General features: G+C 39.2%; 1 protein-coding gene across 4 annotated transcripts in view; it reads right to left on the bottom strand.

Moving 5' to 3' along the window:
• pard3bb (par-3 family cell polarity regulator beta b) overlaps positions 1-16028 on the bottom strand; it is a 235392-nt gene that overhangs the window by 123240 nt on the left and 96124 nt on the right. For 3 of the 4 annotated variants that reach the window (XM_069662799.1, XM_069662800.1, XM_069662802.1), the window contains exons 12-16: positions 13516-13707; positions 12526-12684; positions 9383-9536; positions 1870-1975; positions 1192-1322 (exon numbers count right to left, since the gene is read on the bottom strand). In XM_069662799.1, coding sequence (XP_069518900.1) covers positions 1192-1322; positions 1870-1975; positions 9383-9536; positions 12526-12684; positions 13516-13707 — 742 coding nt within the window. The remainder of the gene's footprint in view (positions 1-1191; positions 1323-1869; positions 1976-9382; positions 9537-12525; positions 12685-13515; positions 13708-16028) is intronic. The other variant, XM_069662801.1, reaches the window with a different exon arrangement.

Raw genomic sequence — 16028 nt, 5'->3', positions numbered from 1 at the left:
TCCAATTTAGCGGCTGCAGCTTAAGAGATAGAATGGACAACATTGGATTGAGAGTGTTGTTGGGTCAGCTGCTGAACCACATGATCCGGATGCTGTGCCCTCTGTGTGAAGTGAATGCATGAATATGTGTGTAAAGTGCTTTGAGTGGCCAGGAAAACACACTATATACGTCCAAACCATTTACCATGTACAGACATACAGTGCATACCATTGGTCTGTAATTCATACAGCATGGATGTCTGTGCTATTCAAATAATCTCCTGCTATTATGTGTCATATTGTCGCTCAGACACACACACACACACACACACACACACACACACACAAACAGCGGAGCCAGTTTGAAGAGGAGGACTGAGGGAAGTGACATTTAAAACAATGAGCTTTTGTTGTTCAGCACCATCCGCTGTCATATTACACAGATGTATGCATGAGTGCAGATTTACCAGCACACATTCACATATTTCTGACTTACTGAAATGTCACAGAACCTTCTCAGAGTATCAGCAATCAGAGAGCAACAGGTGGTAAAGCTGACGTGGGAAGCAGAGGAGCAGTGGCTGCAGTTTTTGAATACATACTAGGCCGTAATGAAGCTAAATTAAAAACTTGCGAAAGTGGTGACCTGCTCTCATTTCCTCTGTCAAACATTTGGAAAAACAAATGAGAGTTAAGAGAGAATGAGAAGAAGTAGTTTGGTTGAGTAAAATTTAAAATAAAAAAAGAGTCAGAGCTTGTCCTCAAAATCAGGAAGGGGTTCACTGCCTCAATCTAAAATTGAACACATATGTCCCCTGTGTTACATGTCATACTGAATGTATGCATAGACAGAAACATGCACGTTATTGTGATGAGCCAAATAAGCAAACCAACCCATGTCTTGATGGCAGATCATTTTTCTCCCCATCCAAGTTAGTAAACAGAACACAACCAAACCAAAACTGTTTTCACAAATGCAGAAATCACATAACAGGCATAATTGCATCCCCATCTGCTTGTATAAATAAGCTGTGAGTATATGTGTATCTGTGCAGTATGCAGTGCATGTCTGCAGAGGTGTCAGTCTGCATGTGGCTGTCAGGAGCATGCCCTTGGTGCATTAGCCATGCATCAGCAGGTTTATTTTAATATCTTAAGGATAGCATGCATGCAGCCACCATGCAGAGCTGATAAACAGACAAATCTCCCCACCAGTGTGCTGCTGGTTCTGAGTCGTACCCAGGTCCATGCTCTTGGAGGCTTTAACATGCTGGAACTGCCGCTGGTTCTGACTCTGGGTGGGAGACTGGGGCTGAGCTGGACAAGAGGTGCGAGAGTTTTCCCTGGAATAAAATGATCAGACAGTCAGTGTTAACAAAGTCGTTGGAACAGCTCTGACATTGTTTCTCATAAATTCAACACTGACTGCTCGTCTGGCATCCATTCTTCATATTATTGAGACAGGCTTACTGCGGTAAAGTTATGAACTTAATGTTGTTTATAAGACGATATATTACAAAATATTTGGCAGCACAAGCCAAAATGACAAATCATGTTGAATCCATTAATGAAAAACACTTTCATTTATTCAACTTTAAACGAAACTCTTTAAGTGAATACCTAAAAAATCTTATTTTAAACACATTTTCCCCAAGTCTGACAACAACATCTACATATGTATGTAGAACATTTAGTTATAAGAGTCTTGATGAAAAAAGTTCATAAACAGAGAAGACAAACTGTCATCTGACTGACTTAACGAGATAACTTGAGAGCAAAATGTTTGCCATTATTAAATTTTTCCTGGTATCTTCACTGAATTTGATTATGCTTCATAAGCAAAGACTGTGCTGCAACTTTGAAAGGAAAACAACATACACTAACACACACCTTTCCTGTAGATAGGAGTGTTGGATGGAGCTGCTGAACTCTGTTTCATGTCCATACAGCTCCCCGTCCTCGTCCTCGTCCATGTGAGAATAACTCCCGTTGGTCACTGAAAAACAAAAATGACAACCAGTCTGCATCAACAATGTGAAAAGTGGTGATAAAATTAAGCAAATCAAAATTATATAATTGACAGTGGTTATCTTGTCCGAACCACAATAGGTTAATTAATTTGGGTAACAGACAATAACAACATAAAAATCCAATTAAACTTTCCAATCCACTCCTTAAGCAAACCAATTTTTCGACTGTCTACTCATAGTATATAAAGGCTTTGACCAGACACTACTATGCCAAAATACGTATAGTACGTCACATTTCCCTCCCAATTCAGTTTACATGACTCCTGCTTTTACAGTGCTCAGGATAACTCTTTCTTTGACCCCTCATGGTCTAGCATGGACCCTGTGCTTTCTACAAACTAAACTAGGGCTGAACAATTAATTAAAATTTGGCCTACTGCAATTTTCAAGTCACAGGAGGTGCAATATTTCTTAAAGGTAAAATGTGTGTCAAAATATCATTTTAATTGAAATATTGTGCTGCAGAGATGTTCTGACCTACATCCACAGACCTAATAATCAAGTATCTTTGTTTGGTACAGATCCCCGCAATAATCACAACATAATAATTTCAAAAAAAGTGAGTAATGATAATAATGATGTCAAAATGATCATTCCCTTCAATATCACAAATCATATCGAAATATAAGTTACGATAATTGCAATTAGATATTTTTTCAAAATTGTTCAGCCCTAGACTAAACAAAGCACAGCTAAGTAGAAGTTTCACACCAGTTTACTGTAAAGATACTGCAACAATAAGTGAGCAAAATGTCAGCAGATCATATTAATTATAAGTCCATATGGTGTATTGTTCATAGAGAAAGTAACTGAGTGATGATACCGGTAAAAAGAGCAAGGCAATAAATCGATTTTATCAATTTATTAGATTTATGGTTTCGGAAGTAGTTTATATCAGTGCGGTAGTGAGGAGTTTGTTCCAAAATAAATAAATAAAAAAGGAAAAGGACAGTCTCTCAGCTGTCTGAAAGTGGTTCATTTCCCAAGTCTTCAGCCAAAACACGTCATCACATCATGTCAAAGGCAGCCTAGCAGGAGAAGTGTGCAATTTGGAGACAGCAGCAGTCCAAAACACCTGCTAAAGAGCAGCTAATGTTAGCAGCAAGTTGAATTGTAAATAGCTTGAGATGTTAAAAAAAAAAAAAGAAAAGAAAAGAAAAAAAAGAAGATTATATTTTTAACCCATGTTTTAAGCTATACTGTAAAAGGGTTAAACACATCAGCCAGTGGAAAAACTAGGATAAATCCATTCTGACTAGGGCTGTCAGGGTGACCGCATGACCGCGGTGATGTGACGCCAACCGCGGGGTGGACCCCATTACCATCAACACAGCATTTTTTATTTATTTATTTGGATATCGTAGCTTGCCTACTTGAAACCCCATGTTCAAAAAATCAACTGAAAACTTAATAAAATGTGAAAACGTAATAAATATAAATATTATCCAGTATTAGCAGTAAAGCACCGATGTTTTCCCCCTTCACTTAAATGCCACGCGTCACATCCTACAGGTCGCTGTCGCAGCACAAAGTAAACAGCAGGACCTGAATGCAGCAGACACTTCTCAATAGAGTGAAAGAAAAAGTAAAACTGAACCTATGTCCGAGAAGGACGGTAAATAGACAGGTATGCGTAGCGGCGGGAGGAAGAAGGTAAACGATCAGCACCAATACGTCCACATGGAGCCACATCATGCAAGCACGGCAGCTCATAGTTGCCGACTGTCAGTTTATGAGGATGAAGGATAAAGAAATTTACACCACGGTGAGTGACAGGAGGGACGGGAAGGACTTATATGCTTACTTATATCCTTAGACAGCTTCACAGACCTACATGTCTGCGTACCACTCCTAAGTCATAAATCAAACGGGGGGGGTCAGGGGACAAGGAGGCGTTAGTGTTTTGCATTTAGCAAAGAACAAGTATTTAATTTGTTTTAAAACTGTGTAATCTTCATCATTTAAAAAGCAACAATATACATAATAATAGCCTAACAATAAAGCTTATTTATAAATCACTAAAATCAGCATAAATAAAGTAATTTGCAAAAACAAAAAAAACATGGCGGTAATAACCACATATCATGCGATTGAGCCATCCTCATTCCTTCACCACAACAGCCCTAATTCTGACCAATCCAAAAACAGTAGGCGAGTACTCCACAGAAACCTACCAACACGAGCTGTTAAAAATCTCAGCAGGTACTGTACATTTTCCCAAACTGGAGTAAAGCCATCACTGACAGATGGAAATGCCATCAATTAAATGTAATCACTGCTGCCATTTGAGATTTCATGCTCAAATATGGGTGGAGTAACCAAACATATAGTACTACTCTGTTTAAATGATATTATAAACCAATCCCCATGTTGTAGGTTAAACCTAAACTCATTCAAGAGATTCAAAGACAAAAGGTCTTATGAAATAAAAGTAGAGTGGGTAAAAGAGAAGTAGAAGGGAAATCAGTTGGATAAGGAAAAGTATATGGAAACTAAAATAGGATGTGAAGCACACAGCCAAGGCAGCTGCTCTTCTTCTGCACAAGTCGCTGCAGATGTAGCTCAGCGATATGGCTGTGCCTGCTTGATAAACGAGTTTATGACAACTTGATACACAGACTCACAATCCACCCAAGCACAATTTACATACAGTCATCACTTCTCATAGTGCATAGCTGCCACCAACTCATGCTGAGATTATTGCACACTCTTCATTGTTTGTCCTTTATGTGCTTGCATCCACACGTGGCACTGAAAGTAAAGATGCTGCAGCTGGAGAGGAAAACAGCAGCGTCTGAAGATATCACATCCTCTCATCTCTGTCTCTCCCTCTCCCGCTACACTAATCACCTGTTTTATTTTTCTGCTGGTCCCATTCTTGCAATCTGATATTTTGGCTGTCATTTATCTCTCCTTTCAGATCTCCCATAAATCATTTTATCTCCCTCTCAGTTTTCAGCCTTTTTTCTAAACTTCCTCCCTCCTCCTCCTCACTGCCAGCACCTTAATCAGCTGAACTGTCAAAAACCTATTCTTCTTTCACCTCACACACACACACACGCACACACACACACACACACACACACACACACACATCTGTTCTTACTGACTTCTCAGTCTTTGAAGTGAAAAAAGCAGATGGAAGATAGATCAATAGCAGTTTGCTCCAATAGCAGATATATGAATCCTCTTCTTTTACACTCAACTTTTTCTTCCTTTTGTCTGTATTTGTCTTCACCGCGCCTGTCTAATCATCTCACTCTCTATTATACGACCCCATCCTTTCCTTTTGTGTTTACATTTTCCAGGGCAAAAATTTTAAGTGAGTGATGCATATGACTGTTAAAGAAAGCAGGATGAGATTTTTGGTTAAAAAACACAAAGTTCCCACATGTCAAAGGAACATGTTAAAAGGAACAAAAGATAGAGATATTCTGAATGTTGATCAAGATTGAAAATCACTGTATCCTAGAGGACATTACTAATTAATAATTACCATGATGACATAATCAGGGTGATTCCTGAGACTTGAAAAGCTCCTCCAGAGCCACAGAAGACATTATTCCACTTTTTATACAGGCCTTCAAAAGACCCTCTCCAGTGAAAATCAAGTTTTTAACCTTGTAAACATCTCCATGTGGTGTTTTTCATGTGCTACACAAGCAGCAACCTCTGGAGTTGAAAAATGAAGCCAATGCTAAAGTGCAAAAAACTGCAGTTCCTTGAGTGGCCACTTGAGGCTGGCTCCCGAAAACAAGAAATAACATTACAGCAGGTGGGAAAATGCCACAATTTGTAAGGCAGAAATAAACATGTGTACAGGCTGGTACAAAAAAACGTTTTTTTTGTAACACACTGTATTAATTATATTAAGCCTTAAAGTCGAGCTGAAACGGCATTTCGAGAGTATCTAGCTTCCGTATCGTGACGTATTTCCGAGTGAAACAGGACGTGTAGGCGGGACATATCATTAGAGGGATTTGATTTGATCGTTGAGAAGTGGGCGTAGACAGACGTTCTCCACAGCGAGTAGCTAGCTAACTGACCGAGCGTTCTTGGTGCTCTGCGGCTTAATGTTGCAGATTGATTGGTTGAAATTGTTTGGTGCTAACTTATGTAAGCACTGTGAAATTTAGTTTTACCAGAAGAAAAAATGATCGGATTTTGATATAAGAATAAGAAGAAATGGATTTTCTGTAATTTTTTTGGCCTATATTGTCAAATAGATGAACAACATTTCCGGGGATGTGATCTAAAAGGGTTAAAATGACATTTTTCATTTCACCTCGACTTTAAATCATAGGGTTTGGCTCACTTGATTGACAGGTGGATCCTGCTGGCTGTCTGCTAGACGTCAACACAGACACACAGACACTGAGCTTAACTTCACCTGTTTGTGTTGTTGGAGCCTTTTGGGGATTTTTTCATTCAAAGTTTGGACAAATAATCTCTCTCTGTGGGATTTATGGAACTTTATGGCCGTCCAAGAAGTCTGAGCTCCAGCTTTTCAGTGAGTTAAATGCGAGTATTATTGTATTGATATATTTTTAGCACTAAGTAGCAGGTAAACTGTGCTCACTTTAGCTGCTTGTTAGCCTGTTCAGTCAACCATCATCATGGCAACCACTTCAGCGATGTAACCATCAACGTAATCTTTGCAAACTCACTACTGACGTTAACATCACTACTACTAAGACGTTTTGTTTTTTGGCTGTAATTTTACGAAAGGAGAAATGTAGCACATAGGTGGGGACTATGCAGGTTCAAGAATTTTTTATTAGAGAGAAGTAAGAGATGCCTTGGGAGGATTTTTACAAGGTACTTAAACGTATTTTGCAGGAAAAAAAAACATGTCAGACAGTTTATTATTTCAAGCAGAGCATTTTATACGTCTTAAAACATGAATGGAACAGGTCTTTAACTAGCCCTGAAGAGTAAACTGATCTTCAGTAGTATATTTTTGGGTGTGTCCATCACAAAATAAAATGCAATGTACTTCAATGACAAAATTGGCGATGATTGCATAATATTTGAAGCTAGACCAAAACTGTTTTTTTAGTTCACTCTGTCAAATATATTAACTCTCCAGAGAGGGACAGAGGGTGGGAATACAGAGACAAAGTGCATAGCATGGGAAAAAGTGAGAGGAAGAAAAAAGAGAGGAAGAATAATAGCAGCAGAAAGAATGAGATGCAGAGAAGGATAAGAGATAAAGAGAAAGATCCATAAATGCAAAAATAACACATCTGCATAAATACATATGTAGAGAATCATTAAACTCAATTTATTCTTCTGCAAGAGCTCAAGAAAAAAAATCTTCATTTTCATTTCGACTTCAGTGCCAAATAAAATGGATTCAGTATGTGAAATAGTTCATTAGGAGAGTAAAATACTGGAAAGTGCTCACATATACGCACAGCAATACACACACACACACACACACACACACAGGCACATTAATGTGTGTGTAAATGACGCCATAGCTCAGGTGAATTTGAAAAGCAAAGTGTATTGAAGGTCAGAGCTGTTTACCAGATTCTGTGTAAACACAAAAAAACAACAATGTCTGATACTGGCCAACAGTCCCTGAACCAATACACTGACATACACACACACCAACACACACAGCAGAAATAAACACATTAAGCAGGCACCGATATTATTGACACATAGACAAATACACACCCTTTTTAACAAACAAGGACACACAGGCAGATACTAACAGTGAGGATAACATAAGCATGTATAGAATCAGACAAGCATGCTCGCGAACAAAAACACACTACACAAGGACATACAGATGATATAGGAGTGGGAGCAATACAGTTACTGAGAAAGAGCTATATGAAGCACAAAGAACTAAAATAACTATAACAGGCCGACCGGAGCAATAACAAACAAGCAGAACAACCTTGAGAAACACGAGTGAAAATAAAAGCAGGGAGAGAGAGGGGCAGAGAATGAAAGGAAAATAGGGGCAGAGTAGTCTCTAATTAAGCTGCAGGAAGGCAAATCCTGTTTTTTGTTTATGTTTGATTTTTGTTTGTTTTATCCTGGAGACACTGTTCATTTTACATTGACATTATTGCAAATGATATGCCTCCTTTGATGCTGCTTGGATGGGAGAAAAAAAAAAAGAGGGAATGGAAAAAACAAAATAATAGAAAAGTGAAAAGTTCATAGAAAATGTGGTTTGGGAGAGGGTCAGAATGAACGGCAACACTTTCAGAAAGAAAAGTCAGGACAGGGCAGTGTTCAAGCAGGAGAGAGTTGATTGGAAAGAAATGTGTTTGTGTAGACTTTCTACAGTACTGTGTACTGCTCTGAAAACAGAAGTAAAGGCATTGGGGTGTACGTCTATGTAAAGTGTAAGCCTGAACGGTCTGATTAGTGTTTGTGTATATGGTATAATTTCTCTAAAAGCCAGTCACCAACGCTCAAGTGAATGCTTAAGAAATGCACCATTCACTTTAATATAAGAAAATAATGCTGAGTGTTAATTTTGAATTTTATGTTAATGTTTTTAATATAAACATAAAACGAGAGGCAGACAGGCACTGACGATCATACTCCGATCCACCTCACATTTTGTGTACAGCAAAAGGAGACCTGAATGATGGAAAGCGATCAAACTTGTGTACAAAACTCAAATTTGCATGATTCACCACTAAAAAGGAAGTAGTTTGTAACTCGGCTGTAAAGGCTCCAATCTCACCCAAACTTTACATGGACGATAAGCATTTCGGCCTGAACACGAAGCAAAAAAGTTGAAACTATAACTGAAAAATGTGAAAAAATACAAGTAATATATTGTTTTAAACTTGTCATTGCCAGATGCAAATACAAACCAGTTTAATACTAATCTGTTAATTTGTTGAGTGATATTAAACAGCTTCTAAAAAGAATCTATAGTTTTTTTTTTTATATAAGCTGCAATGCAAAAACTGAGGATCAATAAAAATGTAGAAAGTTAGAAATGTTCCCTTCTTAAAGCTCCTGCGAGGAACGTTCGGTTTATGTATCGGTCAATTTTGGCGCCCCCTGTGGACAAAGCCTTACTCCTATCTCTTTTTTTTTTTTTTGTCATTAACATGCTTAAGGGGTGGTTTTAAACAACAAATCTCATCCTGCTTTCTTTAACAGTTACTCACTTGAAATTTTTGCCCTGTCAAATGTAAACAAAGAGTGTTCAGTTAATCGCTTCGTCTGACACCTACCCCCTGTCAGCAGTTTCAGGCATTAAAAATAATTATTTAGAAATAATAAATATTGTTCCTGATGGTCTGGTTTGCTTTTGTATGTCATGCAAATGCATCAGAATTAATGTCAATGTCTGTTAACCTTCTGAATAAACACTGATGACTAAAACTCACCATTGGAAGCATAGAGAGTGTTTTCCATCATAGGAGGGTTAATATGGCCATTAGTGTGACTGGGCATTCCTATCTGACCGTTCACTGGGCCCACCAGTCCGGACAGGCCAGAGGAGCTGTCAAATGAGCGATTGGGTGACTCCTCATATTGATCCTAAAACAGAAAAGACACAATTCAGTTAAGAACTTAACAAACACATTTCATACTTTACAAACACATTTCATAGAGATATCGTGGTCTTATGGTGCCCCCCACCCACCACCTTGCTTTCTTGTATTTTTGAAAGCAAGCACAAGCAGCTACATCTGCAAGAGAGTAACAGTATTTAAAGCTTTATCGAAAAAAAAGCAGTTTGAGAGGAACCTTTTTATGTTGTTTTTTTTTACTTTTTAGTGCAAGTTACTGGTATGTGGATTGCATTTAAATAGAGTAATGGCCAAAGGAGAGGGTGAGAGCATTGCAGTAGTCTATTCAAACACAATTAGATGTGAAGGAGATGGAATACAGAGAGGAAGAGGGAGACACTCAACAGACAGTAGAGGATGAAGGTGAAACAGGGGGACACATTTCCCATGGCCTGTGGGTTGTAACTGTCTCTAACACTGCCTCAGTCTTCTGTGTGTATGCGTGTGTGTGTGTGTGTGTGTGTGTGTCACCTATCCCCCCCGAGGGCTGGCCCTTTTTGGGTGCTGTAATAGTCAAACAAAGCATCCTTTCTAGTGTTGATGTGTGTCTTTGTGCCTGTATTATTACATCAGGAATTTGATTTGCATTTATTTGTCCTTTGTGTGTGTGTTTGGAAACTGTACGTATTCATTAACATGTATACATATTTATGTCATCTTGCCTGTGCGGTTAAGTGTGTTTAAGTGTTTCTTTGTGTGTCTGCCTAGCTGAAAAGACGCAGCACTCCACTGAAACAACAAAGAAGACATCACAGTGCTGTGGGTGTGTGTGTATGTATAATACATCCTGCTTGTCATCTTCCTCTTGACCCCCCACTGAGCAGCTGCTCCCACCCCTCGCTCAGCTCCCCCCTAACCTCAACCCAAGAAATATCACTCTTCAGTGTGTTACATGTCCTGTTGGGCCCCTCCCCTTCCTGGCTCTCTCCCATCCCATTAGCTGGTGTCATAGAGCAATCAGATTACACTTGAAAAGCAAACGCTTCTATGAAAGCAAAAGTACTTTGGAAAGATATAAATACATTATCTTTAAGTACGTTTTAAAAGTAAGGAATATTTCTGCATTACATTACCTTTATTACATGTCTTTCCCTGAAAACAAAAAGTCTCACCAACCTATAATTACACAGATCTTTAAATAAGCTTCAGCTGGATGTCTTACATGCATTACAGTTTTATATTTTTCCCATGTAACAATGCTAACTAGCGTTATCTGTCCAGACGAACAAATCAATCCAAATAAGTGATGAATCTAACCAACTAAAGGCATTTTACCATAATATGATAAGATAAAACTCTAAATTGCCTATAATGTAAAATAAATCACAAGGTAACAATAGAGATTTAATAAGTACAATAGCAAGACTGTAGTTTCATTCAAAGTTAGACATTGATATATCGTAGCAACCACAGTGCTGATGCCAAAGAACAGCCTCAGATTACCCCAATGCATCCTGTGCAGAACCACACTTATCATCTTGGAGATAGATTGTTTGGGGAGTTACTGAATGAAAAGAGCAGCTGGATATAGTGAGGGATTACTGAGAACTGCCTGAAGATAAATACAGTAAGAGCAACTGAGAGAAAGAAAGAGCCAAGGAAATAGACAAGAAAAAGAAGACAAAAGATCAGAGGGTGAAAAAAGTAAAGTGGTCCACTTCTGTAATGTTGAAAACATCAATACTGAAGCCCAAAAAGGCTTTTAAGGTACAGTCTCTCATCTATCTGCCATTATCTACCTCTCCGGGTAACCTTTATACCTTCTATACTCTTAAGACAAGGAGGAAAACATGGATGCAACTCTTTGATGTTGCTAACAGCTTTCTCCATCAAGCTATTGACTGCGGAATGACCTGAGACCTGCGAGCAGTACAGGCACATAACATCATGCACAAACAGACACACTCAGGATTACAATGCACAACTACCTAAAACAGAGTTTACTTTTCTATGTTCCAGTGGGTCACAATTCCTAAACTAAAAATGTTTAATTTTTAAGAGTTTTTTTAAAGGCTGTAGTTTGTAATACTATTGAACTGTATTCTCTAATACTGGAACGTATTGCAATTATTTTGTCCAACCTTGTTTTGCAATGACGGGAAAAAACTACCGTAAAAAAAGGTGTATAAGACTCACTTTTAGTACTTCATCTAAAAAGTGTGCTGCATCCTATATACAAGTGCAATCAATATAACAGTATAAAATGCAGAGAGGTATGTTATTGCGCTACGACCCAGACTACGGCATTATCCGGTTGTTAAGTGGTAACTTATATACATAACTTGTATACACACTTTTATTAAAAAATAGCTATGGAAAACCATTTTCCCTCTGCTATACCCCCAAAAACAGGCTGCATCTTATATTCCGCCGCGACTTATATTCCGGATTTTACGGTATATGTACTAATAGACCTAAACACTAAAGCTTTGTTATGTGTGTTATACTTTGTGTAAGTCCATTTATCTGTGGTTGTCACTCTTGTGTGTGAGCATAGCATCCAAGGTGTATACAGTATAGGCAGCTTTACTTCCACTAGCAGGGCCTGCAAAAGGCCATTCACACTTGAGCCAACAACCCAACTTTGTGTCTGCAAAGGTTTGTATAAACTCTCTGAAAGGCAACAGCTGAAAGGCAGCCAAGATGAAAAGCATCTCTTTTTACTCATAAAGAAAAGAGATAGAGCTGAGCGAAGAACACTCCGTCTCTCTCTTCCTCTCTCTCTTACACACACAAAGGAGCACACAGACACACAAAATCTGAATAGCTGAAGTGCAAATGCTCTTTTGCTGCTGCTGGTAAGAGCAGAGAAACAAGTATGTTGAAGAATGGATGGAAGGGCTTAAGAGTCAGTATGCGTAGAAAGAGGCAGTGGCAAAGGCCCCAAAAAAATGCTCTAAGTCAGTGAGGGCCAAGAGTGTTCAGTGTGTGTTTAACTGTGTGTAAGAGATGTTTACCTTCAGAGTCCTCAGCACCACTAGTTGGATCATTCCTCTGACGTTTCCCTCCTGTGACATAGAGCGGCGGAGCGTCTCCATGGCAATATGGTTGGAGCGTCCCAGCAGCGACTCTCCGTTGACAGCTACCAACTGGTCATTGACACGCAGACGCCCATCCTAAGAACACACACACACGTCAGATGTAGAAGACAATGTGTGCATGTTGAGTGACTGGATTTTAGAGTTATGTATGTTTGACAGGTTTATGCATCTCTTAGTTAAAATCTCTTGTAACCTTGTGTTCATGTTTGCATGGATGTGTCCCAATGTGATTGAAGCAGAATGTTTAATGTTATTACAAAATAAATCAAAGGGCTCCATCCATGTGCACCACTCAAGTCTGCTTTTAATTAATAAACGGAAGTAAACAGTGTTATATGTTCATAATTGCAATAATCACTGAGCTGCTAATTCAGCTTCTGCATATACTTGAACAAACACACACCTGTATTCTGCGCTGGTCATCTCTGTGAATCAGAATATATCCAGACTACCTTGACTGACGCACTTAATTGAGCGCGCACACACACACACACACACACACTTTCCTTTGACTTTAGAACTGTATTCAGCTGCACACTAGCATCCAAAAAATGCTATCGGCTCCATCTGTCTGACTTCCCTGGTGTGCTGTTTACAACTCCTCTACAGCAGTTCTGTCTATTCCTGTCCGTCTGATACATGCTACACGTTGCACAGGTGTGTGTGTGTATGTGTGCATATGTCTGCCAGACTGTCTCCCTGCTGTCCACAGCATGTCAAGTGTGTCCTGGTGAGTAAGAGGTCAAAGGTTAACAGAACAGGAGCACATGGCAGCAGAGACAGCTGAGGTGGCAGCACTTTATTGACTCTCTCTGGGATTTACTTTACAAATTAGTATTTTTCAGGACACAGTGTGTCTTCTTTTTCTCTGTGCTCATTTGCATATGCACAAGAGTCTTATGTCACCTTGTATGCAGCCCCTCCATGTATAATGGATTTGATGAAGATTCCCAGGTCCTCTCCTGTCTCCCTTGACTTGTTTCCTTTGAGGCTGATGCCGAGCCCCGCTGAGCCGCTGTCATTAAGGGGCACCTCGAACATTAGCTGCTCCTTCCCGTTCTCAGAAACAAAGACTGGCACACGGGAATCCTCGTCCCTCTGGGAGCGAGAGAGAAAAAATTGAGAGAGATAAAATTGGGGTAGAGGGAGAGACAAAGATGAGGAATAGCAGAGGGTAGGGAGAGGGTGAGGGTGAGGAGACAGAGGTCAGCTCATTTGGCATGAATAGTCTCCTAAAGCTAAACTAAAAGCTTTTCCATTTGAGAGAAACCATCACAAGGAGCTTTTCAGCTAAATTTCTCTATGGGTAAAAAATTGCAGCTATTTTATCTAGTTAGTCTATTTCCAAAGAGAGAGAAAAAGAGTTGAAGAAAAAGCCATTTGGCCGACCTGCTTTTATACGTCTTTTTTCTTCTCTCAGTTCAGCAATATCAATAAAATGACCTGTGCATTTTCAAGAGGTAATTGGAGAGTACGGCAAACACAAAGAACCAGAGGGACAAAAGTAGTGAGAGCGCGGGGAATATGGAGAGGGAAGAAAGATTGTAAAACAGAGAAATAAGAGTGAAAGACTGACTGTATAGATAAAAATGACTATTATAAACCCAGAGGGATGGTGAAAAACATTGTGTTATCAACGAGTCTCAGACAGTTGGTGGGGAAAATATCAGTAAGAAAGAGAGCGAGTGGATCCCGCAGGATGAAAGTGTGTGCTTGAAGGCTGTGATGGCTTAGTGGGAGAGGTAGCACTGTTTCACAACATATGGATTATACTTCTTTGAAATAAAATGACAAATAAACAGCACTCTACAAAAAACACTAGCCCATCCCTCATACTGAAAAAAAAAAAAAAAACCCTTTCATTCACTCTTTATTTGTATTATATTTTAAATAGAATCTAGTCTATTGGATTAAGAAAACTGATTTCTAACTTTATCAGGTAAAAAAAAGGGTTCTGAATAAATGATATTCTATAAAAGCAAAGATTTATGGTAGATCAATCTCGGAAAACATCGCCTATTGTCTGACGACGTCACAATGATTTAGCCATTCCTTGCCAAGACTTCGGTTTCCGTGCACTGTTCATCTTCAACAGTCTGCCCAGAAATAATGGAGTTGGAGTTGAGAGACGACGTCGATGACGGGATTGTTAGCTGCACTTATACGCGCATGTCTGTTTATAGAGCTCAATATAACGCTAGTTGTTGTATGATAGCTGATGGGTTCCAAAATGACATCACGGGTTGATGGGTTCCACTGCTTTTGCTATCTTTGTGAAGCCAAAGCCTGCAGAATCACCAGCGTACAATGCTACTCAGACTACAGTCAAAAACCAGAACGCCACAGACTCAAATAATACTGGCCCTTGCGTACAGACTGTGCATTAATATCTTGAATCTGACAGAGATTAATCATAGCTCAATTGATGCCCACACAGAACGCTAACATCAGACATTTTCTATTCCAGTTAAATTTTTATTCCAGCTTGTAAAATAAGATATTTCCATATTATGTCACTGGAGTTTAAGTGTGGTTAAAGGAAACATTTTTAACCCATCGTCAGTGTTACACAGCAGAGCTTCTGTGCTGGTTCTTTGGCCACCTCTTCTTAACAGGGACCATGTTGGCCGCCATCTGCTGTAGGTTATAAACTCAGTATTGATAAGAACCTCATGCAGGGGGGGCTGGTTTAGCTCATTTAGTGGAGCAGGCACCGCTTATACAGAGGTTGCAGTCATCGTCGCACTGATTGGCTCGACTCCCGGTCTGCCGATCATTTGATGCACGCCATCCCCTAGTCTCTTCTCCCCACTTTTCCTGTCCCTCTTCAGCCATCGTATCTAATAAAGGCAAAAAGCCCCCAAAAATATTCTTTAAAAAAAACAGACACTCATGCAACATCAATTCAAATATCCCTTTAGGCAATGTGTGGTATGGGAGGGAGTATGAATAACATTTAAAGGAACTTCTGGAACAAAATTATTTGTTTCCTAATGATTCATTTAAACATTTGAAGCTTAATCCAAAAGGCAACTGGACTTGGTTAAAGTTCTTGAAGATGTTTCACCTCTCATCTGAAAGGCTTCTTCAATTCTAAACTGACTGGTGGACTTGAGCTAGAAATATACAGTTAGCCTCTGTAGGTCATTAACATGCTAACAGATGTTGCAATCAAGTGGGTTACCATTGAATTACTAACATATTGGAAGCAAGGAAAGTGTTGTTAAACAAATAGAGGAACCGCAGCTAAACATGTCTTTAGGAAGCAAGGGAAGAAGCTGTGGGTGTGAAGCTCGTGTGACTGTGTCTGACGGTATGTTTGCTGTAATGTTTCATGTTGTAAAATATTGCATGACTGCCTTTTTGTTTGTCCCCACAATCAAAAATCTGTCTATCAGTGTGTGTATATGTTTATTTAC

This window comes from Semicossyphus pulcher, unplaced genomic scaffold (genome assembly GCF_022749685.1).
Source record: "Semicossyphus pulcher isolate SPU_LCO1_2020_fin unplaced genomic scaffold, fSemPul1.0.p SCAF_15, whole genome shotgun sequence".
In the NCBI taxonomy this organism is placed as follows: Eukaryota; Metazoa; Chordata; class Actinopteri; order Labriformes; family Labridae; genus Semicossyphus; species Semicossyphus pulcher.
The sequence above is the reverse complement of the archived record's forward strand: the minus strand, read 5'-3'. Positions and strand labels throughout refer to the sequence as shown.